We start from the raw sequence: 25,838 nt of genomic DNA, 5'->3' as shown, positions 1-25,838 counted from the left end.
TTATTTATTTTATTTTAAATATTCTCAATTTACTTAATTATTTAATGAAATTTATTATAACAGCTAAAAATGAGATGTTTGATAAATTAGGAGAAAGTGAAAGAGATGTTACATGGCATTTAAATGGGTAATTAATGCAATAATTAAGAATATAAATGAAATAAAGTATAAAACAACAAAGAGTGGTTAATTTCTATTAGGATTAAGTTATAATTTGTAACAAACTATAGAGCAAATGATATTTAAATAATATACTTTACTCAACAACTACATTTTTTAATTATGTTAGATAAAATGTCACAATCATAAACGACAATGAAATTAATATGGATTTTTTTTGTGTTTCTTAAAAAAACATGTTTTTTTTTCCTAAAAATAAAATTATCATTTGACTTTACCCATATCCATGTATGAGCACAGATATCCATTTTACTTGTAGAGACTCGTCTCAAATAGAGGGGACTCGCCGTTTAGACTGAAAATGGAGAGGGAGTGGAGAACATTTTTTTTCTCTGTTACACAAATGGGGTCGGGGACGGGATTATATTATCCGTCTCCATTCCCACCCCAAATCTCTGTTTCATCTTATTTAATATAAATATATTTTCAACCGATAATAATATTGTTAATATATATAATAAAAAAAATAGTTAATTTTGAGACTCTAATTATAATATTTAAATTAAAGATATTTTTAAAAGTGGGGCAGGATATTAAATTTTGAATTTTTTAAATTTATATTATTTTTCCTTATGAAAGATTTATTAGAATTTTTTAATAAAAAAAATGAAAAGTTTAAAATAACTCTTTTTTAAAAAGAATAAAACACTATAGAAATTAAATTTTTACTAATTTTAATGATTTAAATTTTAATGGGTAAAAATATCTATTTTATCCATCATGAACGAGGAGGGAATTTCCCGTTTAATTAGTGAAGGGGGAACGAGTGGGAAACATTTTTTACATTAGATTGTGAATGTTTGATTAATCCACCACACCTAAATGGTGTGAAAGTTATCTTATTTATAATCAAATAAATTACAAGGATATGAAAATAGTAATAAATGGAAAGATACTTATGATAATAAAGCAAATATTAGATATTTGACTTATAATAAAATATCAAATATAATATATATGGTAAACTATAATTTATTACTAAATATCCTTAATATAGATAAATGGGGTCAAGGAAAAAATTAATATTTCCTATTCCCGCCCAATTCTCCCGCTTAGATATATATATATTAAAATGTGAGTTTTTAGAAATTACGTGGGTAGAACATAACATATTAATTTTAAAAAGATGGGTAAATACGAATTACGACATTTTTTTCATGATACAAATTAAATTGTTACTAATTCAAAAATATAAACACTAAATTATTACACGTAAAAAAATCAATGACTAAATTATTCCAATTTTAAAAGTATTGCGACTAAATCGTTACAAACTAAAATTTAGAGACTGAATTGAAACTTCTATCAAAATTTAAATATAATAAATATTTTTTTAGCAAAATAACGAACCAATTGAATTTCATGAATTTAACGATCATTTATTAGAAATTAAAAAAAGAACAAAACCACGAACAAAATGGGTGTTTAGAGCATAACAATGTAGCTCATATTAGCTGGCTTATAGTGACAAATAGTCTCTATGATGGTTACATTATACCCAAACTTAGAAGGCCCCATTGAGACATTATAGTAAAGACTTTGTTTTATATATAATGACATGAAATTGTACCAACCTTCATGTATGGTCTTTCTAATTTTGAGCTCTTTTTGTTTTTAATATATTAAAAAAAATTAACTTTTATAGACGTTTATTTAATAGAATTTAGAATACCCTGTATTCAGAATTTGAAATTCAGATTCGGGATCTATGTGTCCCGACATTCCCTTACATCTATTCTCATAAGGTCGCCCAATATAGAATTGTTTGAGAAAAAGGTGCACTATGTTAGTCAATTCTCTTGACCCTTTTGAATCAAAATTTGGAGCTCGGATTTGGGTTCTATGTGTCCCGACATTCCCTTGCATTTATTCATAGGAGCTCTGCCCAACATAGAATTGCTTAAGTTACTATGATTGAGCCACCGATAAAGAAAGCGCATCTTGTTAGTATAGATCTTCCAAATCCATATTAGATATTGTACTCTTTGGGTTTCCCTTTCAAACTTCTCAACATTTTTAAAACGAGTCTGCTCGATAGAAATTTTTACACTCTTATAAAAAATGTTTTGTAAAATTATGTAAAATTATGTTTTTATTTATTTATTTATTTATAAAAACTAGCTAACAAATTAGAAAATCATTGATTGTTTGAATTAATATGAAATAACAAGTCAAGTTGCATAATTATTATACTTTGTTTTATTGTTTCATTAATAAACTAATTAGTGGCAACCAAAGCTAGCTGGCTTTGATTTGAAGCATCAAAATATCCATTCAATATTAATATTTTATTTTTACATTTTTATTTAAAATAAAGTTGTTACATTAATATTACATTAATATTACTTATATTGATATTATTTGCATTAACCATCCATGAGGGAATCAAACGCATTTGTATTCACTATGGATGAAGACTTAGTAAGTACTTGTGGATGGCCGCCCAGAAAAGAAGCAAACCACTGGGCCGACAGTTTGGGCCGACGCTCAAGTGTCTGTCGGTCCACATACAAAAGCCCAAACCTCGTACCGTACCCATCGGCCCATTCGAAGTTGTCCATTAACGACCATGCAAAATACCCTCTCACGTCAGCACCATTCCTGTCATAAAAGGAATTATAATCTACGGTCAGGATTACATTATTTAATTTCTAGCGTTGTACATGGATTAGATGAAAAGAAATTTTTTTAGGTTGGTTGAGTTGGTGATCTGAATAACTTGAATAGGGTTCACAATGTGTGAGATCTCATATCGGTTGGACAGGAGTACGAAACATTCATTATAAGAACGTGGAAATCTCTCCCTAGTAGACGCATTTTAAAACTGTGAGGCTGATCGAACAATATCTGTTAGTGGTGAGTTTAGACTGTTACACAATGTAACCTAACCTAACCTTTCATTTTTGCGTTGTTCATTAAATTTTTTATTTTTTTATTTTTTAAAATCTATCTATTCACGCTATATGTCACATTAATAACTAAAATCTCATTAAAAAGTAGGATAGAACTCTTGTAAACCCTATTTTTGGTTGGTCAGATTGACCCAATTAAAAAAAGTTTTGATTCGGTTTTCCAAATACTCAACCCAATCCAATGGGATCTCGGATCATATGAACAACCCTACCCAAATTTAATAAAAATAGCAAATATTTTAGATATATATATAGAGAGATAGATAGGTAAGACAAATTGTATAAAGACAGGTAAATAGGTTGTTTATTTACCTCATTGCTTTTGCCAAGGAAGCAAGGTACTTCTTGTGGTAATTGACTCGTTTCGTATCATTTACCATGTCTTCAACGTTGTTACTATCAGTAGACGGTGCAGAATATCCTTAAATAAAACAAAATTGTCAATATCGTAAAACCTAAATGAAAAATTTAAATCATACCATGTTATAAACTTAGCTCAACTTACCATTTTCAGTGACAAAAATGGGCTTGTCGGGATACCTTTCTTTGATATAATTAATGATTTTTTCCAAACCTCTTGGAACAACAAAGAATCTGTCAACTCCAGTCTGTCATGTAAAAAGGGTAACTTTATCATTTACACACTCACATGTTCTATTTATAAATAAACACAAGAAGATAAGGGGGAAAGAGCTTACTGGGTCACCAATGGAAACACCGTCCCGGTAGCCGGTGGTGTCGAGGAAGCCTTTAATTGGACGATTTGCATCGTCGGAGCAGATAGAATGAAGGCAATCCTTTGTGAAAAGTGTGGTGTAATGGTTGACATAAATGTAGTCCAAACTTCCCTTTAGAATCTTTTTCTCTGCCTTTGAGAAGCGTGGAAGTTGGCTTCCTAATATTGCTTGCATTTCCTTTGGATAATCTCCGTACACGATCGGATCGTACACCCTGTTCATGTTTTCTTCGCTAAATTTAGTTGATTATACTTTCCCTAGTAGACGTGTTTTAAAGCCTTGAAAGGAAGTTCGAAGGGGAAAGTCTAAAGAGGACAATCTCTGCTAGAGGCGGGTGTTACAAATAGTATCAGAGCCAGACATTGGGTAATGTGCCAGCGAGGAGACTGTTCCCCCAAAGGGGTAGACACGAGGCGGTGTGCCAGTAAGGTCGCTGGCCCAGCAGGGGGTGGATTTTGTAGTGGTCCCACATTGATTGGAGAAAGGAACGAGTGTCAGTGAGGACGCTAGACGCTAGACCCTGAAGGGGGTGGACAATATCCCCACATTGGTTGGGGAGGAGAACGAAACACCCTTATAACACTGGCCCCGAAGGGGTAGACACAAGGCGGTGTGACAATATGAACGCTGAATCCCAAAGGAGGTGGATTTGGTAATAGTCCCACATCGATTGGAGAAAGGAAAAGTGCCAGTGAGAACGTTGGACACTGGGTCCTGAAGGGGGTGGACAATATCCTACATTGGTTGGAGAGGAAAACGAAACACCCTTTATAAGGGTGTGGAAACCTTACTCGTTTTAAATGGACGCTGGGCCCTGAAGGGGGTGGATTGTGAGATCTCACATTGGTCTGGGTCATGAAAGAAGTGGATTGTGATATCTCACATTGGTTGAGGATTAGAACGAAACACCCTTAAAGGTGTGGAAACCTTACGTCTTCGAGCCCGAAAAGAAAGATCCAAAGAGAACAATATCTGCTAGCGGTGCTCGTTCCATAATTTGACACAAAGGTATATCAAAGGAAAAGGAAAAAGAACTGACCAAGCAAAGTTGAAAATCAAGGCTCTGTCCACAGCTTGTCTGTCGAATTCATTGTCGGTGAATGGTTCATACATGTGTCCAAATGCCACTAATCCTATGGATCCGCCTTGTTTGCCCTACAAATAAGGTTTAAATATATAAATAAAATTAATAAAACTTAATAATTTTATAACTGTTTTAACTAATCCTAAGGTCGAATTTAATAAAATTGTTACAATTTTTTAAAAAGATATTATGAATAAAAGGAGAGGAATAGAAGAATGCTACTTGAAAATGGGTGCGATAAAGTCGAACGGCTTTGGCATGGGCAAGCAACATGTTGTGCATGACGATGAGAGGCTCGATATCCGAGTTGCCAACCGAGCAATTTCCAAAAGGTGGTGAGCAGTGAGCCGGTGGATAAACTCCTTTTATATAAGCCATTAATACCACCAAATTCGGCTCGTTTATGGTTATCCAATGCTTCACTCTATCTCCGAACTCTTCGAAACATATTCGTGCAAAATACACAAAATCTTCCCTAAAACAATAAACCATTGGATTGTCCCAATTATGTTAGTTGACATCCACCAACAAAGCTCAAAAAGAAGCAGAGGTGTTCATGGATTGGGTCGGGTTGTGTTATTTTTTAGATCCAACCCAACCATTTGAATGGTAAATTTTTTCAAACAAAACAAAAAAAGAATTAAGAGTGTAACCATCCAAACTCATCGCTAGTAAATATTGTCCGCTTTAGAGCATTACGTGTCGCCGTCAGCCTAACAATTTTAAAACGTATCTACTAGGGAGAGGTTTTCATATCATTATAAGGAATATTTTGTTCCCCTCTCCGACTTATGTGGGACCCCACAATCTACTCCCTTTGGGGTCTAGCGTCCTTGTTGACACACCGCTTAATGTCTGGCTCTGATACCATTTGTAATAGCCCAATCCCACCACCAATAGATATTCTCCGCTTTGGAGAGCTACGTATTGTCATCAGCCTCACAATTTTAAAACTCATCTATTAGGGAGAGGTTTCTCTGTCATTATAAGGAATGTTTCGTTCCCTTCTCCAACTAATATAAGATCTCACAATCTACCCCTTGGGGTCCAGCGTCATCGCTGACACGCAGCTTAGTGTCTGTGAGGAGAGTTACGTATTGTCATCAACCTCACAGTTATAAAACGCATTTACTATAGAGACGTTTCCATACCATTATAAGAAATGTTTCGTTCCCTTCTACAACTAATGTGCGATCTCACAATCCACCCCCTTAGAGTCCAGCATCCTCGTTGACACACCACTTAATGTTTGGCTCTGATACCATTTGTAATAGCGCAAACCCACCGCTAATAGATATTGTTCGTTCTGGCTCGTTACGTATCCCTATCAACCCCCCTTTTAAAACGCGTCTACTACAAAGATATTTCCACACCATTATAAGGAATGTTTCGTTCCCTCTCCAACTAACGTAAGATCTCACCGACGAAACCCATGAACCAACTCAACCCATAAAATTTTCATATATTCAATCCAATCTAACCAAAATAAATTCATAACCCAACCCGAATCCACCGAATTTTTCTAGCCATCGAGTATTAAAATAGACAAAAAGAGGAGAAATTACTGCATTTGAGAGCTCATCCAACTTCCATATCTTTTGTCCAGTTCATCGGGGAGGTCATGATGGTGAATGGTCACAAAAGGCTCTATGCCTGCCCAATTCATAATTATAGATAAATTAAAACTAAAATTGTAATTTACCCTAAAAAAAGGGGTAAAAGTAACAAAAGGAAATAGGAGAGGTACCTCTTAGCAACAAACGATCAATTACTTTATTGTAGAAAGAGATCCCTCTTCTGTTGATTTTACCAAATCGCCCTCCTATATTATTATTATTATTACAAAAATTAAATTATTAATATAATCTTTCAATAATTAAGATTATGATTGCATTCCAAATATTTTAATATATTTATATATATATATATAAAATCTTTGAGATAGATTCCATTTCCAGATAATAATAATAAATAAATAAATAAAGATTATGATTCGTTTAAAAAGCATATATTATTATTATTATTATTTTATTTGGTAACAAAGGCACATTCCTCACATTAAATAATAGTCAAATGTAGACTACTTTATTGCATTTAATTATTATTGCTAACGTCAATAAATTAGAAAATAAATATTAACCTAATTTCTTTTTTAAAAAATAATAATTTTGTTAACCAATTAAATTATAATTTTATTTTTAAAAATTTTAATTTTATCAAAAAATTAAAATATTCAAAGGAAAAAACAAAACATCCCTGAGAAAGAATATGGAGACCTTTTCTTAGCCGATGATTTTTAAAAACGTTAAGAGAGAAGCGGAATGGGAAAGCTAAGAGGACAATAATGGGTTTGGGCGGTTACAAATGGTATCAGAGCTAGACATCGGGTGATGGGTCAGTGAGGAGGCTGAGTCTCGAAAAGAGTGGATTGTGAGATCTCATGTCAGTTGGGGAGGAACACGAAAAAAACCCTTTTAGAGGGTATGAAGCTTCTTACGAGGAGATGCGTTTTAAAAACTTTGAAGGGAAGTCAGAGAGGGCAAACAGAAACACAACAATATCTAGTAATTGTGGGCTTGGATTGTTACACCGAAACCTATTAGGCAAGGAGAGGAAGTCTATCCGGGTTTTGAAATTTTTTACACTAACTGGGTAATGAGAAAAGGAGGGGAGCTTACTTGGCAAAATTCGGGTCCAGGAAATGGAAAACCGATAAGCATTCATCCCCATGGAATGCATCAGCTCAATATCTTCCTGCAAATCAAACCCAAGCTCATCTCAATTGAAGCTCCGGTGACCGGAGAATGAGTAAAACAGAGTACCAGAAACCGGTGGTAGTGATCGTCGGCGACATCTCCGGTATCGTTGTTCTTAATTTTTCCTGCAAAATTCCGAATCATAACGAAAGTTATACGCAAATCGGAGAAGTGGGTTTTGATGGGAAAGTGAAATTAGAAAGTGGGTAAGACCTGGAATGTGGGAAAACGCATCCCAGTTGCTCGTTCCCCTTCCATCTTCAAGAAAAGCCCCTTCGATCTGCACAATAAAAAGCCCTAAAAGCTTCAGAACCAGAAATGGAAACGAAGAAGATGAAAGAAATCAGTGCCTGGTACGAAGAAGTGGCAGTTCCGAACAAGAAATGCTCTGGAAAATCTGATCTTTTGATTTCTTGTTGTTCTTGTTCTTCGTTTTGGGCGAAACTCTGAGCTGAAGGATGCGAGGCAAGGCAAAGGATGAGCAGAAGAGATGAGCAAAATGGAAGGATTTTGGTGCCCATTGTGACCGTTTCAAACTTTGGGGCCGCCGATTGGCAAATCAAAATCACAAGCTTCGCCTCAAATAAGCAAACGAAAAAAAAAACTCTTAAAAAAATTTAAATATTATATTATTGATATGAACCAAAAGCCCTCGATCATATAATATATTAACTTATGAAGAATATATATTTCAATTCATGCCACATTCAAGAAGAATGAAGTTCATGTTGTAAATTTTGGATGGATTACAATTTAGCGTTAGTCTATTTCATTAATGTATTTTGGATGGTTGTATTTGTAAGCAGACTTGAAAAAGATAGTAAAAGAAGTATTTGTGCTCCTCTTTAGCAAATGATTGAGTTTCTTTCCAATTCTATTAGTTTAGGTTGCATGTAGAATTATTTAAGCTCGACATGATCCATTTTGCTTGTGGAGTGATTCGAATCTCAAGCAAGTGTTCTTGCATTTAGATATTTGATCAACAAGAATCATTCAAGCTAGACATGATCGATCTTACTTGTGGAGTGATTCGAATCTCAAACAATGTTCTTATCTTGAGATATTCGATCAACAAGTTAATCCGAATCTTACTCCTTTTGTAGTGATTTCCACATATCAATTATACTATGAACAAACGAATCAATAATCTGATATTGTCCACTTTGAGCATAAGCTCTCGTGACTTTGCTCATCCCCAAAATGCCTCAAACCAATACAGATAATATTCCTCGATTATAAACGCATGATAATTCTAAAAGAATGACCACATCCAACACCTCTCCTTAATCGAGGATTCTATTGACATGACTAAAGTTTAGGGCATGACTTTGATACCATGTTAGATGAACACGATCGTTTTGCTTTATACTTCCCCAAAAGACCTCATACGAGTATTTCTGGAGTATAAACCAATTATTATTCTCTAAATTAATCGATATCCAACCACTCATATTAATAACCATTTTTTAAAAATTAATAATTATGTTGAAGAAAAAACAAAAGCATTATTTTCCTTATACATGTGTCTTCTATGTCACCACAAATTCACAACCAATTTCCTTCCTACTACATAACGTGTTAAATTAAAACTTTATGCATATATATATATATATATATATATATATATATATAACTATTTCTATATACGAGCAAGTTATAAAAGTTGTCTAAGAATATAATTTCTTTATTTTTAAGTGATAAATTTAATCTCTCGATGTTATTTATAGAATTATTAAGAAAAAATAATAATAGTCGAACAAATACATTAATATCCTAATTTAACTTAGAACGTGTATTTCCGACGAGACGTTTGAATTTTTTTATCATATTTTAAAAAAATATATTGTTAATTGCTATAAGAAATTTAAATTTGAAATTTGTTATGTAATAAATTACCTTACTATTTTGTTTTAAATAATAGTATCAAATATAATTTTTTTATACCTTATATGGTAAAATTAAATTATAGAATAAATTTTTTTTGTCTAAATATTTTATTTTATTGAAATAAAAACATGTTTGTTAATTATGATTGATATTTTATAATTAATTAATAAATAATATCAATAATAAGAAAAATTATTAAAAATGAATAAGTTAGAATTTTATTATTAAAAAATGTTCGTTGCCATTCCTAAATGCTACCGGTTGTAATAACATGAACGTTTCGTCATTTCAAATATCAGGGTAACCATGACCGTCATATGCTCAACTGATGACAACAGTGATTCAAAGATAAAAATCGAGTTTTTTTTATTTTTTTTATTTTGGGTATTTTATTATACCATCTTAAAAGCGACAGACTAATGATTTGAATTAACCCGGATTTAAAAAATTAAAAAGTTTGTAAATATTAAGTATTTAAAAAACATAAATAAATAAAAATCAAGGATGTTATGTTTAAAATTAAATGGCATTTTTGCCCTCAACGGAGCCGAGGAAAGAAGGAAGAAGATTTTGAGCGGCGAGGAAAGAAGCAAACCAACCAGTGGGCCGACAGTTTGGGCCGCCGCTAAAGGGTATGCAGGTCCACATACAAAAGCCCAAACCTAACTCAAACCCAAAAAAATAAATAATAAACCCCACCGCTAGCACATATTGTCCAAACAGGCCTATCCCAATTGCTTACCAATTGAATATGATAGTTGTATTAGCTAGCAGCAAAATAATTGGTCCACCGTTAACTTCACATCAAATGGGTACCCCTACCGTCCAAAGGGTACTACCCCTATATTTTTGAGCTTGGTTCCAGAAGCTAAAAAATGGAGGGTGCATGGGAGAGGTCGGACAAAACATGCGTTACACGTGGGGGTGGACGAAGAGAGATGATTTAATGCAATCATTGGTCCAATCCCAAACTCCAAACCAAACCACGTTGCCCTTACATGAGTTGGTTTGAAGTTTAGAGTCGAAAAGTTTAAAACGAGTATGATTTATGTTCGTAAAAAAATTGTAACCTAAACATAATAGTTGGAGAAGGGAACGAAGCATTCTTTACCAGAGTATGAAATCTTCTCCCTAATAGACCCATTTTAAAATCGTGAAGCTAACGACGATACGTAATGGGCCAAAACGAACAATTGGGTCATGTCCATAAAAATGTGGTGGATAAACATGTGATTTTTTTATTCTTTTTATTATATTTATGGAAAAAACAAAAAGGCAATTTTCTTGTGGCCTTAAAGTCCATGGAATATATCTGAATGTCCAAATCAAATGAAGATGGCATCCACCCATCTCTTTGATTTTGTTATTTTGGATCTAATTCTTTTATTTCCAAGTCCTTCCAATTTTGCTTATTTCATCTTCATAATGATTTTTTTTTAATTATTTATTTCTTTAGATTTTACCGTTAAGAGGGTTCATATGACTCGATAATCTGATCAACTCGGATTATCGAAGGTTGAAGAATTCAAATCGATTTACAGGTTGACATTTTCTTGTCGAGTCAACCCCACAAAGATTAAGAATATTTGACGTTTGTTATCGATATTAGTGATACGTTGTGACTTGTGAATGTTTGATATTTGAGATTTTAGTTATTAATATAACATATACAATAAATAAGTATGATTTTTTTAAAATAATTAAAAAAAAAACAATTTGACAACCTAACCCAACCCAGAAAATCGAGGGTTTACTTGGGTTGGGTTTCAAACTCTATTAAGGTTGATCGAGTCACCAATCCAACCAACTCGAAATTTCGAGTTGATTTAAAGATTTTATAAATCCAATTCAACCCAATATTTGTTCCGATAGTTTTATCGAAGATTAAATTAGGAAAATATTAAATAATTAAAAAAAGCTTAAACTTCATTTTCTAATATAAAATGGTTACATTTCATTTTTTTTTTTGATGATAAGTCAAATTTTGTGGGCCTAAATGGATTCAAACATATGCATCATACAACATTTTAAATCTTTAATAATTGATGTTCTAAATGGAATGATTCCCTCCACTTAAAAAAATTATAATATTAATTTAACTGAAACTCGAACGCGGTTTGGATTCAGTAGCATTTTCGTCAATAAAATTTTAATTTCGACATTTTAATTTTGAAATTTGAGTTTCGTCGTCAATTTAACGTTAGTTCTAAAAATGATAATGGGTCAATGACCAACCTAAATTATTATGAAAATTAAGAATATTTGCTCGAGGAAAAAAGCTTTTTATATATATTTTTAAAATATTAATTCCATAATATTCATCTTCGACCTCATTTATCTAACAGGGAGAAATATCTCCTCGCTCCATTAGGATGGAGTTGCACGGGTTAAATGGACATCTCTCTTGTCATTCCTATCTATTCGTCGGGTAAAGTGGAAAATCTACATGTCATGTCTTTTCATTTAATTACGCTCGAATCGATAAATATAATTAAATAATATAAACAATTAGAATCATATAATATATTAATTCTTTCATATCTTTATATACATAAAACATGTATATGAATACAAACATATATAATCTTCAAACCCCAATAATAATAAAAACACAATTAGGGTTATGTCAATCTAGTTCTTTACACATTAAAATCCCCGAAATATTAAAAATATTTTCCCTAAATATCAAATCAGCTGTATATTTTAGGTAACCATATCATCTTTTTAATCTAATTTTGTATATATGTGTGTTATGAATACCAATTTGTCTCCGGCAATTCGATCGCCGGCCGGAATATCCCGTCGCCTACTATACAACCTTGCAATGTCGGCTGCTGCAGCGGTGGTAGTTGGCTGAGAAGAGCGGCGATCGGGTTGTTGTCGTCAACACTGCCACCGTTCATCAACTGTAATCTCTTGCTCAATGGTTGGTCGTTGGCTGACTGATACTCTTCCTCGTCCCATGATGAAGTTGGTTGCAGCCGCTGTTTCGTCGGAAGAGATAAAGAAGCTAATTCAGAATACACGCTACGGTTCATCGCCGCTGCGGTCGTTGTCGTTGTCGTCGTCATTTGTTGGTTGTAGCCGTGGATTGTTATGGATGGAGGAATTAGGTCACCCATATAACTAAAGCAATCTTTCAGCTCATGATCTACTCCTGGTTTGTTGGAGATTGTTTTTTTATAAATCCGACATAAAACCCAATCATCCAGCTGAAAAAACACAATTAAAATTTGTTTTTGATTATGAATTTGAAAAAAAAAAATTCAAAATTGAAAAAGATTCCAACTTTATTCTCCAAATTCATACCCTCATTGAGCTTTTTTTGCTGCCGATATAGAACTCCGGCAGCTTATTGTTCCCGCCATCAGGTTTGTTATCTGCGAGACGGTATTCATGCATGATCCAATTGGTTTTGATCCCTTTCGGTGGCTTTCCGCCGTAGAAAACCAAAGCCTTCTTCACACCAACTTTCCGATTCCCTTCCGACAAAGCAATCACCGGCTTATCAGTTCCAGTTGCCTTCCAATACCCCGATGTCGCCGCACGATTTGGCCGTGCTCCGTTCGGATACTTCCGATCTCTCGGACTGAAAAAGTACCATTCTTCCTCCCCATAGCAAGCCTTAGCTGAAATTTTCAACACAAAATTAATCAAAATAATTATAACAACCCATATATTTAAAATTATTTTTTTGAAAGATTAATTAGGAAAATTTGACTAAAAAAACCCAATTTTAGCCGGAGATCGAATATTCCGGCGAAAAACCCACCTGGAAGCTCCCAAGGATCGTACTTGTAGAGGTCAACTTCCGCGATGATGGCCACCGGCAAGGGCAGAGAAGTGGTCTTTTTCTTGAGATAGTGAACCACCAGCTCTTCGTCGGTCGGGTGGAACCGGAATCCCGGCGGCAGATTCGGCCGGTCTGAATCGATCGCCGGCGCCGGCTTTGAACTCTCCATCCAACAACTTGCAAAAATTCCCAGGCTTTGTAAATTGGCCACAGAAATATTTATAAAAAAAGAAAAAAAAACACGAAAATATCAAAATTTTCCTTTTTTAATTATTTTTTTCTATTAATTTATATTCGAGAATCATTGGTGGGGGAATAATCACGTACATATGTTACATCGGAAGCTCTTTAAAATAACCGAATAGAAATTTACCACGTGGCCAAAGCTAGAGCTGAATTTACCATAATAGCCCTATATATTGCGATAATGAGGGCTGATACGAACTGGAATATAAGACGTTGATGAGTCGACACGTGTAATTCGTAAATGGAGCGATGACACGTGGGATGAAGCTAGACGACAAAATAAAGGATAAGGGTGGGACCCGCGAGCCGCGGATGACGTCGGAAAATAATAATAATAAAGGGTTACGCTTAAGATGTCATGGTGTTGATATCAAACTAAATGGCCAATTTTTCAAACAAATATTTATGAATAAAGAAATTAAGTGGGCCATTTCTGTTTTTTTTTTTGTTTTTTTTTATGCCCATAAATTTCATAATTATAATATTCCTATTTTCTTTTTCATTTATTTTTATTTTAAAATACGAGTTCAAACGGAAAGACTAACGGTGATACATAATGGTCCAAAGGAATAATATATGCTACCAGTGGGTTTGAGTTGTTACAAATGGTATCATAATCAAATATCAAACAGTATGCTAACGAGAACGCTGACCTCCAAAGGGTGGTTGTGAGATCTCACATCGATTGAGAGGGGAATGAAACATTCTTTATAAGGGTATTAAAACATCTTCCTAACATACACGTTTTAGAACTGTGAGGTTGATGATAATACGAGTCAATTACAATTTTGTTATTATTATTTTAATATTTTGGCACCAATAACATGAACAACTTTTCTTGAAATTCAAGCAATTCCTAGGATTCACAAAAGTCACTTCCGTCCACAATTTCCTCACCATTTACCTTTTTTTTAAACGTTATATTCTCGGTTTATATAAATTATTCAAAATACTCATCATCACTCAATTTTTATTTGTAAAATCATCATTTTAATATCGATTGAGAAAATTAGACATATTAACATGTACGATGCTAATATAGACTAAGATAGTTGTAGCTGTTTCGACCAATTTTAATTGATGGATCGTTTTCTTTATTTGATGGTCGATTCAAATAATAAAAATTAAAATGAAAAGATTTCACATTGAATGTTGAATATCGAGTCGAACCGAGCAACTAAATCGGGCGAAAGATATATCAAAGGAGAGAATAAAGTTTAGAAACATATACCAAGGGATAGTAAATAATGGGGAATTCTTGTAATCAAAATTGGGTCCCAGGGATAGTAAATAATGGGGAATTCTTGTAATCAAAATTGGGTCCCACTCATTTCCTAGATTGCTATCAAGTCCTTGTCTTATCACTATCTTCTCTCTTTACATTTCTTTCCATTTACTTTATTATCCTCAATTAATTTGGTGAACGAAACATAGACGGTGAAAATCTCTCTCTAGTAGACACATTTTAAAAATAGTAAGAGACAGCTTAAAGAGGACAATATCCACTAGCGGTGGGCCTGGGTCGTTACAAATGGTATCAGAGCCAAACACTAGGTGGTTGTTCCTCGAAGGGAGGTAGACACGAGAAAAGACGCTAGGCTTCGAAGGGAGGTGTATTTGGTAGGGGTTCCGTATCGATTGGAACAAAGACGCTGCACCCTGAAAGAGGTGGATTGTGAGAATATTGTCGTCTTTGTGCTTTCTTTCAAAGTTTTTAAAACGCGTATGTTAGAGAGAGGTTTCTGTTAGACGAACACGACTCTCCACAATGGTATGATATTGTCCACTTTGAGCATAAGCGCTCATGACTTTGCTTTGGGCTTCCCAAAAGGTCTCATTCCAATGAAGTTAGTATTCCTCACTTATAAACCCATGATCATTCCCTAAATTAGCCGATGTGGGACTTTCATCATCCAACACCTCCCCTCGAACAAAGCACGCCTCCCCTTAATCGAGGCTCGACTCCTTTTTTCTTTTTGGAGTCCTTTGTTCGACATTCGAGGATTTGCCAATCTATTGGCACGACTAAGTTTAGGGCAGGCTCTGATACCATGTTAGACGAACACGACTCTCCACAATGGTATGATATTGTCCACTTTGAGCATAAGCGCTCATGACTTTGCTTTGGGCTTCCCAAAAGGCCTCATTCCAATGAAGTTAGTATTCCTCACTTATAAACCCATGATCATTCCCTAAATTAGCCGATGTGGGACTTTCATCATCCAACACCTCCCCTCGAACAAAGCACGCCTCCCCTTAATCGAGGCTCGACTCCTTTTTTCTTTTTGGAGTCCTTTGTTCGACATTCGAGGATTTGCCAATCTATTGGCACGACTAAGTTTAGGGCAGGCTCTGATACCATGTTAGACGAACACGACTCTCCACAATGGTATGATATTGTCCACTTTGAGCATAAGCGCTCATGACTTTGCTTTGGGCTTCCCAAAAGGCCTCATTCCAATGGAGTTAGTATTCCTCACTTATAAACCCATGATCATTCCCTAAATTAGCCGATGTGGGACTTTCATCATCCAACAGTTTCTACCTCGTTTGTTAATTTTATAATGATATTAATCGAATATATCAAATACATATCTCTTAGATCCTCTTGTACTAAGATAGATAAAGTTTATCTTTATTAATCATCAACATAGCTAACCAAATTAAGATTGCATCTTTAATTAAACATTAATCCAACAAAATAGTGGGCCCCACTCACTTAAATCCAATCCTTCATAGAATACGAGAGGAAATAAAAAAATAAATAAAAGTATATAATTTATTTTTAATCTCGATTATAATTCTATGTTGGGGTTGGTCGAGTTGACTCACATGAAAAAAAATTTCTAATTTGTGAATAAATTTTTAAATTTTTAAAAATTCGACCAAACTCAAACAAGAAAAAAAATCCAGTCCAACCTTTATAGTTTGGTTTGAATAGTCTTAGATTGTTCGAGTTCTCGAGTCATATATAAATAATTAAAAAAACAATTGAGAGATTAAATATATGTATATATAATTATACATATATTTAATTTATAAATTCGAGTTAGTTTGATTCAACCCAATTAAGTTTCGGGAAACCGAGTCCAAATAAGTTCATAACTCAACCTAAATTGTACGAGTTGAGCTGATCGAATTTGTTCAATATTTGAAATTTAAAATGTCATTTCTTAGGAATAAAATGTCACCACGTGTTAATTCTCTTCGATCTAAACAAACATTAGCCCGAGTCTAAAATTTAATCATTGAAAAAAATAATTATTTATAATATGATTAAAAATCATAGGCTACAATTAAATGTGAGAAGAAACTTTAGTCTAAAATCAATAATGAAAAAATACATTTTAATGAAAAGACAAGACTTTGATCTATAATTAAAAGTCTTAATAATATATAGAATTTAAAATATATTTCCAGATCATTTTTTTAATGTCAGGTGATATTTATTGTCACTTTCTTATTTTCTTGATGTGATATTTCAATCTTCTACTCAATCGAATACATATTATTTATTTTATTTTATTTTATTCTAATTTCATAACTATTTTACTTTTATTTATTTTCTAACCACTATTTAATAGAATTAAATATTTAAAAATAAATAAATAGACCAACTAACACACCCAAACAACTGAACAACTTTGACTTTATATTAAGGACTTTTCAAATTCTTTGGTCATACACAACGGCTTATTTAAAGTCTTGAAGAACAAGCAATGCAATCAACAACCGGGTGCGCCATTAGCCGGTCAACGAAGCCACCTCCAAATTTGGTCAACCTCTTTGACAATTCCAACCATCCTTAAATACTCCATCAAAACCCACTTTTCTCCACTAAATTCCATCTGGGTTTTGATCCAACGCTCCAAAAATGCCTACCATTTTCCAGTCCCAGCCCCAGCCTGCTCGGAGGCCCTCCCTCGCCGCCGCCGGCGGCAGAGAACCCAGCCGAAGTATTAGATCCACTTGCAGGAGCTTTAGTTTTAGTGGGATGGTTAGGAGTGGCCGGAATGTGATGACGGCTGCTGGAGATAAGTTCCGGCGGAATCAAGGGAGGAGAGAGGTTTTGAGAAGGGCGTTGATGCCTCCCACCCGGAAACCCACTCTCCGTTGGCTGAATTTCCGTCCAACTCCTAGTCGGCTTTCCAATATGTCTATGGCGGAAGCTTAATTTATATATATATTTTTTTCCTTTTGAGTTATTTTTTGATTCATATACGACAAATTTCTTTGAATTTCCTAATTGTTTGCTGTTCTTGTAAGTCTAGTTGAACCTCGATTAAGAGAAGGTTGTTCGAAAGTTCTAAAGAAAGAGGTCTCAGCGGAGGCTCTATGATGTAGTTTATGAGAGGAGTTATAGTAAAACTGTAACAACACGACACAATCACACCACTAGCAAGATTTTGTTCTCTTTGGACACTCCTTTCCCGGCTTCACCTTAATGTTTTTAAAACATGTATGCTAGGAAGAGATTTTCACACTCTTATAAACGAAGTTTCGTTTCCCTCTCCAACCAATGTGTAATCTCACAATTTACCCCCAACTCAACATGTTTATTATTTTATAGGAGTTATTTCGGTTGAAAATTTTACCACTCGAACAATAAAAAATATTATATTCAATCTATAATTTTTTTAATTTTATGTTTAGATATAAATTAAAAATTTTATGGACATTGAATCCTATAAATAAGGTATTTTAAAAAATAAAAATGTCAGAAATCTATAATTACTACCAAATAAAAATTTTAATTTTTTTAATATATTTTTAAAGTTAAAAAATTAACTAAATTTATAATTTAATATTTTCAAAATATAAATTAACATATTTTAATTTTAATATTTATTTTTTATTTAGTTCATTGAATTTAAAAAGTCGAATTATATTCCATTAAGGTTATAATATTTTAATTAATCAAAGTCGAATTTTTTATTTAAAAACATTTATTTTATTTTTTAATAATTTAATTCTTTTTTAAAAAAATAAAATAAAATAAAATAAAATAGTTCTCACACACAATGCGTGGAAATTAGAAAATGATAAACATATACGTGTCCACTCCATTGGATAAATAAACAATATAAACAAATTTGGATCTACTAAGTTTCCAACACGACCATTGACTAAATGAACAGATAATATTAAAAAAATCTCACTTACATATTGTACATCGTACACATCGTTAGTAGATATTGTCTGTTTTAGCTCGTTACGTATTGTCGTTAGTCTCTCACGATTTTTAAAACGCACCTTTTAGGAAGAAGTTCTCACACCCTTATAAGAAATGTTTCGTTCCTTTCTCCAACTTATATGGTATCTTATATTCAGGTTTCTGTAAAATGTCAATGCACGAACTGACCCAAATTTTACGTTCTCTAAAAAGTCAACCCAACCCAAACAAAAAAAAATTAAGTAATCTAAATTAGTCAGGTTCTCGAGTCATATAAATACCTTTAACTTTATGTAATTAAATAAAATATTGAAAAAAAATCTACTTATTAAGACATAAACGGTCGTCCAAATTACAAAAACGCGTGTATATAACTCAACCGATTAAAACATATATTCTCGACCAAAATATTAGATGTTTATATTTATTGCATACGACAATACACTTCGTAGTTAAAAACATACACATAGATCCCTTTAAACACACATAGTAAGTAAGTAACCAAGCTTTTATTCTTAGAAGGGTGATGATATGAAGATAAGCATATGGTTTTCAACAGTTGAAGTAGCAAAAACATGCCCTTCCAGGAAATTGGGCATGGCAAGCTCCATGTTTGGCACCTTCCCAATTCTTGCATTGTCTATCGCAATGGCTCGTGTTCCCGCACCACCCCGACCACGTCTTGCTCCGCCTCTCGCACACCTTTGCCTCCACCACCCCGAGCTTCTCTATACCCACCATGTCGTAGAAACAAAAAACAAAAATTATGTCAACAAAGAATCGATTCTATCGGTTTACGTTCTTGTTCTGACGTCTTATCTGAAAAAAATAGTGACGAGATAGCGAAAAATAGCGTAGATTACCATTCATGGAAAGCATAAGGGCGAAGAGGAAGAGGAAAGCAACAGCCATCTTAGCAGAGTTAGCCAAAGCCTTTGCCATTGTTCTTGTGTTCAAGTGCTTGATGAAATTTGTGCTTGCAAATCCATACCTATTTATAGGCAGCATGGTTATATTTTATATTACCCAAAATTCCAAAGCTTATCCTTAAAATTATTTTATTTTATTCAAAAATTACAATATTGTCCTTGATCATTTATAAATATTTCACTGTTGGACTAAAAAAAACGACTTTTAATTACACAACATTAGAGATGTTCACGGGATGGGACAAGACAGAGAAGCCTTCCCTATCTCCATTTCCGTCACCTATTTCATTCTCTATTCCAAGGAAATTCTCCATTTATTTTTGCGGAGATCAAAGCAGTATTTTTGAAGGTAATTTATATATATAGATAAAAGTGAGGGTATTGGGCGAGGATGGGAAGTATTATCCCGTCGTCCTCGATCCCATTTATCTAATAGAAAAAAATGTTATCCTCCTTTCCCCGTTTTGCGTTTTAATAGAGAATCCTCTCTCCGTCTAAGACGAGTAAAATAGATATTTGCACTAGATAGACGAAACGTTCAAATCCGACCTAAAAAAGCTATCTCATGTTTAATTTTCTTGCCAGTGTAGACGTGGGTGTGTGAGTGGGTCGGTGTGTGAGATAGATTCAAAATCGGTACTTTAGGTCAAAAAGTCAACGTCTACCAACCAACTATGTTGTAAATATAATATACAATTATTATTTTTATTTTTTATAATACAATATAATCCATAATCATTATCCTATGCGACCCCGAATAAACATATCCTCAAATTTTATGCTTATCTTAAAGATATCCTTAAATTTTTAAAATTGGACACATTTTTTATAACTCCATCCGTTCTAAAATAGGACTTATAATATTTTAAAGGAAGTATCTCGAGTAGACTAAGTTCTCGTGGGTTAGATACTTTCTTAGTCTTCATTGGTTAAATTTGACGAGCCACGACAATGCAAAGTGCATCCGAGTGTAACCAACATCCATCAGAAGAATTATAGAAAGATTTTTTTTAGAATTGTGTTCGATCCTAGTTTGGTTCTTTTGGGCTAACTCAAATTCTTGTTTGAGTGTTTTATAGGAACAACATTTTAATTCTTAATCAAATTATTATAAAAATAATATTGACACAAAACAACACTTTCAAAAATGTTATATTTTAGTCGATTTAAAACATAAAATTAATTCCAAAAATAATTTATGAGAATTTTAATAAATTCATGAAAATTATTAACAAAGTTTATCAAATTTCTGGGTAAAATTCTAAAATTTTAATGGATAAATTGTAATAAAAAAGGTCCTATGGTCTAGTGGTTAGGACATTGGACTCTGAATCCAGTAACCCGAGTTCAAATCTCGGTAGGACCTTTATTTATTCCTTTTTTTATTATTGGATAATTTCCTTTTATTATTGGTTAATATATTTTCCCCTTTTTTTCCACCTCTTTCAAATATTTGAAGAATTATTCCTTTTACCCTCTATTTTTTGTTTAATATATATTTATATTTTATTTTGTTCCTCTCTTTCATTCAAATATTTGAAGGCCCTCAATTCAACCCATTATGATCTGGAAATAAGAGATAATTAAAATAAAGGGAATAAATTATCCAAAAAAATGAGAGAAAAAAGGTCCCACCGAGATTTGAACTCGGGTTACTGGATTCAGAGTCCAATGTCCTAACCACTAGACCATGGGACCTTGTGTCTGTGAGGTTTAAATTATACAATATATTATCTAAAATATTTACATTGAAATAATTTTAACAAATCAACAATCCCATTGGTTTCTACTGTGAAATAATTTCTAACTTCAACAAATACTTAACCCTAAATAATATATAATCCATTTTATTAATAGGAAAACGAGAGTTGTATATTAAAACAAAACACCAAACCCAAAAAACAAGTTTAGATTCGTCAAACATCTCTCTCAAAACCTACGAGGAAAATGATATTTAGAAGAACAGAAAAGAAAACGTCAAATCAATTCAAATCTTATTATAGAATGGAATATAAAGTGGCGACCCTATTACATGTTTGATGGTTAAGTATATCTATTAGAACTCTGTAATTTTAAAATTAATATACATATACGAAGGGTCAAAGGGTAAAGTTGTCATTTAACCAACAAATTTAAACAGGGAAATATGGAAGTAAAAATAATGTATTTATTTTAATTTATGTATATTATAAATGAATAAATGTGGATAGAAATTGAATTAGGGGACCCCCACTCATTTGCCACTAATGGATACATTTCAGCATCAAAATTATATGATAGTGATTTGACCAAAGACCCCATTCTCTCACTCATCTTTATTATTCATACATTTTCTTTTCATACGAATTTCGTGTTCCACGTAAATATCTCGACATAACCTCAATTCCCACACCTCTTACCTATGAGTGGGAGATAAAGACCAAAACGGATAATATTTATTAGTCGTGGGCTCGGATCGTTATACAAACCCAATTATCCGACTCTAGGTCAAATGGGTCTACAAGCAAAGTGGAGAAAAAAAACACCCTCAAGCTAACCACACACAAAGGAAAAGACATAAATACCCCCCAAAAATCATAATCAATATAAAAGAAAAATCAGCATAATTATATATTTATATTTCCATTAAACCTTTTGGGTCTGCTTCGCCTACCCAAATTACCACTACACCCTATTAATTACTATATAATTAAAATTACGAGATTTCTTTTTTTCTCTCAATTTTTTTTAAAAAAAGAAAAAAAAAGCTGACGGGGCAATGAGATTATGCCAGGTCAGCATCTCCAGTCCAATCGGACCTCGCCAAACCCCACAAAGTGATGAAGTGGCTTCGTAAACGACACGATGTGGCTGCTGACCATGAAGGCCGTTACACCCTCCGAGACTCTAATATTCTCCATCTTTAATTCTTGCAACCTTCGCACGTACTCCGGCACGTGCAGTAGGTCCCACACAACCCCAGTCCCACCCGGCTTCAACACTCTAACTAATTCTCCGACCACTCGCATTCGCTCCGCCGCCGCCTCCGCCGTGCGCGGCCCGTGCTCCTTCCCAATCGTGTGCACAAACACACCGGAAACCACCACATCGAAGTAGTTATCCCCAAACGGTAGCCGTCTAACATCGCCTTCTCGGCACGTGACATACTCTCCCACACCCTCCATCTTCGCCGTTCGAAGCGTCGACAACGTCGTCCGTTTGCTCCGATCCAACCCCACAACCCGACCCGAACTCCCTTCCTGTTCAGAAACGAAAGATTAAATTTACTGTATCGCATCAAGTTTTGTGGTAATTTAATTTTTACCTTCTTGAGCTGTGTCGCAACGGCGTTGAGAAGAATGCCGCGGCCGCAGCCGAGGTCGAGGGCGTGCTTGACAGTTGACCAATCGGAGACGGCGTTAACCATACGGAGAGCCATTTCGTAGTGGAGAGGGAGGGAGGAGTAGAAGATGTTCGCGGCGGCGAAGAAGAGACAGAAGGCGGAGATGGCAGTGACGCAGCCGGTGAAGCCGACGGCGAAACGGGCGGAGGCGCCAGAAAACAGAATCTCGAAGAAAGAACAGATGATTTCGAAGTAAGAAAGGTAAAAAAGGGAAAGCGCAGTAAAAAACACAGCATGTAGAAGAAGAAACACTATGGTCTGCCATTGATCTACTCCATAGATCGCATAGATCTGAGTCCAATCCCGGCCGGAACTGTTCATCGTTTTACCCATTTTTCCCCAATTTCAGCCCTAAAAAACCCAGAAAAACAGAAACAAATCGACCCAGAACAGGATTCAGAGATCTGAATCAAAACCCATTTCAGAATCCTCAAAATGTTCATGAATCTTTCAGATCAGATCCATCAGAATGGGGGATTTGAAGAGCGCCATTTGAAATGGGTCGTTCAAATGAACATCGGAATCTGGAACAAAAAAGGAATAAACAATCAGGAAAAGGAAATTGACGCGGTTTTGTCAGATGGGTTTTGCTTTAAACAACAAATTGATTTGGGAATTTTGACGACGAAAAATTCTCACTCGCAGTTTGGGAGTGGGGATGAGTCTATAAAGGAAAAGGGGGAGGGAGGGAGTAGGGTGACCGGTTCAGCCGGTGAGTGGAATTTTTCGTACGAAAAGTCCAAGCCCAAGAGGGGCAATTTTGAAAATTGGAAAAAACAATAATTAAAAAATTTGGAAATATGGAAATTTTGTAATAAGTCAATTATTTTAAAATTTCTAAACCAAATTAATTAATTAAATAAATAAATATTATTTTTTTTAAATGGGTTGATGTGATAATTAGGTGGGTTCATGTTGAAAATGTACTTCGATTCAAAATTTTTATTTATCTACTACTTTTTGTTAGTTAATAACTAAAGTCTCGTAAATATCCATTCACAAGTCACAATAAATATGTAATATTGATAATAAATGTCAAATATTCTTAATTTTCATAATAATCTTTAAAATACAGGTCAGATGGTAACATTATTTTTGTGTTTGGTTGGTCTGACTATTCAGATAAAATAAAAATATATTTTTCAATTCTTTAAAATAGGTTTTCCTTAACTATTTAATAAACCCTTTATGTCATTTCAAAATTTAATATCTAATATTATAAATTTTCAATATTAAATACTAAAATAAACTTAAAAATTCTATATTTTTATTATTTAAAAAAATATCGTTCTCTTTGTACTATGCTTTCATTTAATCCATGTCGTTAAATATCGTTCTCAAAATGTTAGCATGACGTGACGTGTTTATTAATTTATTATAATTTTTTAAAAAATAATATTTAGATTAAACAAAAAGAATAGCCTTGAAAAAAGATAGCGCAAATCATGGGGTGTGACCCATGTGAGGGACGTACAATGGGTCCCATTAATTTAGATTATTATTATTATTATTATTATTATTATTATTATTGAAAGCTTTTGACACTCAAAAATTCATTTCATTTTCATGCTTTGCCTAATTGCTCCCTTCCCATCATACTCTTAGTCAAATGTTTCTCTCTTTTTTTTTCTTTTTTAAGCAATGTTTATCACTATTATGCCCCTAACCTTTGTTTACTTTAAAACGAGCAATTACGTAATGTTTTCGAGGGTACTTTGGTAATTTTATTATTCCACCGACTAAATCTACTCGAACTGTATTTTTTAAAGTAAAATTATACATTTATTGAGAATTATTATAATTTATTATATTGCAGTAAGTATCTAATTTTTACTACACCATTGATTTGACTTTTTATATTCGTAGGTTAAAAAATAAGTGAATTTCGATGTTCGTGGAGTCTGGTTAGAACAGTTTTTAGACTCAACTCAATTGTTACCGTGATAAGAACTTTTATTAAATAATAAATTAAACCAACCAAACTATAAATTTTTAAATTTTTATTTTTAATAAAAATAAAATATTAGTTGAGAAAATATCTATTTATTTATTTTCAACTTATAATTAATTTCAATGTATAATTTGAAACGTTATCTTATAAATAATTAAAATTTATTTTAATAGGAGTGGAAGAATATATAATAAAAAAAATTAAGAAATTAAATAAATATATGTATATATAGTTGTATGGTAAGCGTAAATATATATTTTATAATTAACAATAAATAAATTCATTTTTTTTGGATCATTAAATTTAGTTTACACTCTTAAAAGCAGTACGTTAGAGTATACCTACTTAATTTATACCAAAATTATGAGTAAATCAATCAATATTATTTAAAAAAATTATATTTATCAACGCTATATTAATAACTAAAATCTCATAAATTTCAAATATTAATCATTTACAAATCACAGCGCGAAAAACTTTACCAAGGCTTGACATGCCGTGAATCCTCTTGAAATAGAGGGGTGCATTCGGGAATGCGGACACAGGTGGTGCATGACTGTCGTCAGCTCGTGCCGTAAGGTGTTGGGTTAAGTCTCGCAACGAGCGCAACCCTCTTGTTTAGTTGTCAACCGTTGAGGTTGGAACCCTGAGCAGACTGCCGGTGATAAGCAGGAGGAAGGTGAGGATGACGTCAAGTCATCATGCTCCTTATGTCCTGGGCGACACACATGCTACAATGGTTGGGACAAAGAGTCGTGATCCCGCGAGGGTGAGCTAACTCCAAAAACCCGTCCTCAATTCGGATTGT

At 33.5% G+C, this 25,838-nt stretch overlaps 4 protein-coding genes, 1 long non-coding RNA gene and 2 other non-coding genes across 7 annotated transcripts; 2 read left to right on the top strand and 5 right to left on the bottom strand.

Moving 5' to 3' along the window:
* Window positions 1-2,510: 2,510 nt before the first annotated feature.
* Window positions 2,511-8,251, bottom strand: LOC111476863 (beta-glucosidase 18-like). The gene is made up of 12 exons (XM_023120708.1): window positions 8,020-8,251; window positions 7,883-7,949; window positions 7,736-7,794; window positions 7,592-7,667; window positions 6,661-6,735; window positions 6,479-6,566; window positions 5,136-5,388; window positions 4,869-4,984; window positions 3,791-4,043; window positions 3,598-3,700; window positions 3,405-3,513; window positions 2,511-2,781 (listed from the first exon to the last, which is right to left on the bottom strand). The coding sequence occupies exons 1-12, from the start codon at window positions 8,188-8,190 to the stop codon at window positions 2,547-2,549; spliced, it is 1,605 nt and encodes a 534-aa protein (XP_022976476.1). The 5' UTR covers window positions 8,191-8,251; the 3' UTR covers window positions 2,511-2,546.
* LOC111476966 lies at window positions 5,456-25,817 on the top strand. The gene is made up of 3 exons (XR_002717194.1): window positions 5,456-5,465; window positions 20,026-20,034; window positions 25,550-25,817. It is a non-coding gene; the product is annotated as an uncharacterized LOC111476966 (long non-coding RNA).
* Window positions 12,118-13,562, bottom strand: LOC111476908 (NAC transcription factor 56-like). Its single transcript, XM_023120775.1, has 3 exons — window positions 13,329-13,562; window positions 12,866-13,185; window positions 12,118-12,768 (listed from the first exon to the last, which is right to left on the bottom strand). Exons 1-3 carry the CDS (start codon window positions 13,516-13,518, stop codon window positions 12,307-12,309), a joined length of 972 nt encoding a protein of 323 aa, XP_022976543.1. The 5' UTR covers window positions 13,519-13,562; the 3' UTR covers window positions 12,118-12,306.
* LOC111476957 (defensin-like protein 1) lies at window positions 19,164-19,731 on the bottom strand. The gene is made up of 2 exons (XM_023120847.1): window positions 19,632-19,731; window positions 19,164-19,496 (listed from the first exon to the last, which is right to left on the bottom strand). Exons 1-2 carry the CDS (start codon window positions 19,708-19,710, stop codon window positions 19,321-19,323), a joined length of 255 nt encoding a protein of 84 aa, XP_022976615.1. The 5' UTR covers window positions 19,711-19,731; the 3' UTR covers window positions 19,164-19,320.
* On the top strand, window positions 20,992-21,063 carry TRNAQ-CUG. Its single transcript has one exon. It is a non-coding gene; the product is annotated as a tRNA-Gln (tRNA).
* Window positions 21,324-21,395, bottom strand: TRNAQ-CUG. The gene has a single exon. It is a non-coding gene; the product is annotated as a tRNA-Gln (tRNA).
* LOC111476912 lies at window positions 22,284-23,710 on the bottom strand. The gene is made up of 2 exons (XM_023120783.1): window positions 23,002-23,710; window positions 22,284-22,936 (listed from the first exon to the last, which is right to left on the bottom strand). Exons 1-2 carry the CDS (start codon window positions 23,410-23,412, stop codon window positions 22,472-22,474), a joined length of 876 nt encoding a protein of 291 aa, XP_022976551.1. The 5' UTR covers window positions 23,413-23,710; the 3' UTR covers window positions 22,284-22,471.
* Window positions 25,818-25,838: the final 21 nt, after the last annotated feature.

The sequence above is a fragment of the Cucurbita maxima genome, unplaced genomic scaffold, assembly GCF_002738345.1.
Source record: "Cucurbita maxima cultivar Rimu unplaced genomic scaffold, Cmax_1.0 Cma_Scf00003, whole genome shotgun sequence".
NCBI classification, from domain to species: Eukaryota; Viridiplantae; Streptophyta; class Magnoliopsida; order Cucurbitales; family Cucurbitaceae; genus Cucurbita; species Cucurbita maxima.
This window is presented reverse-complemented; position numbering and strand designations above follow the sequence as displayed.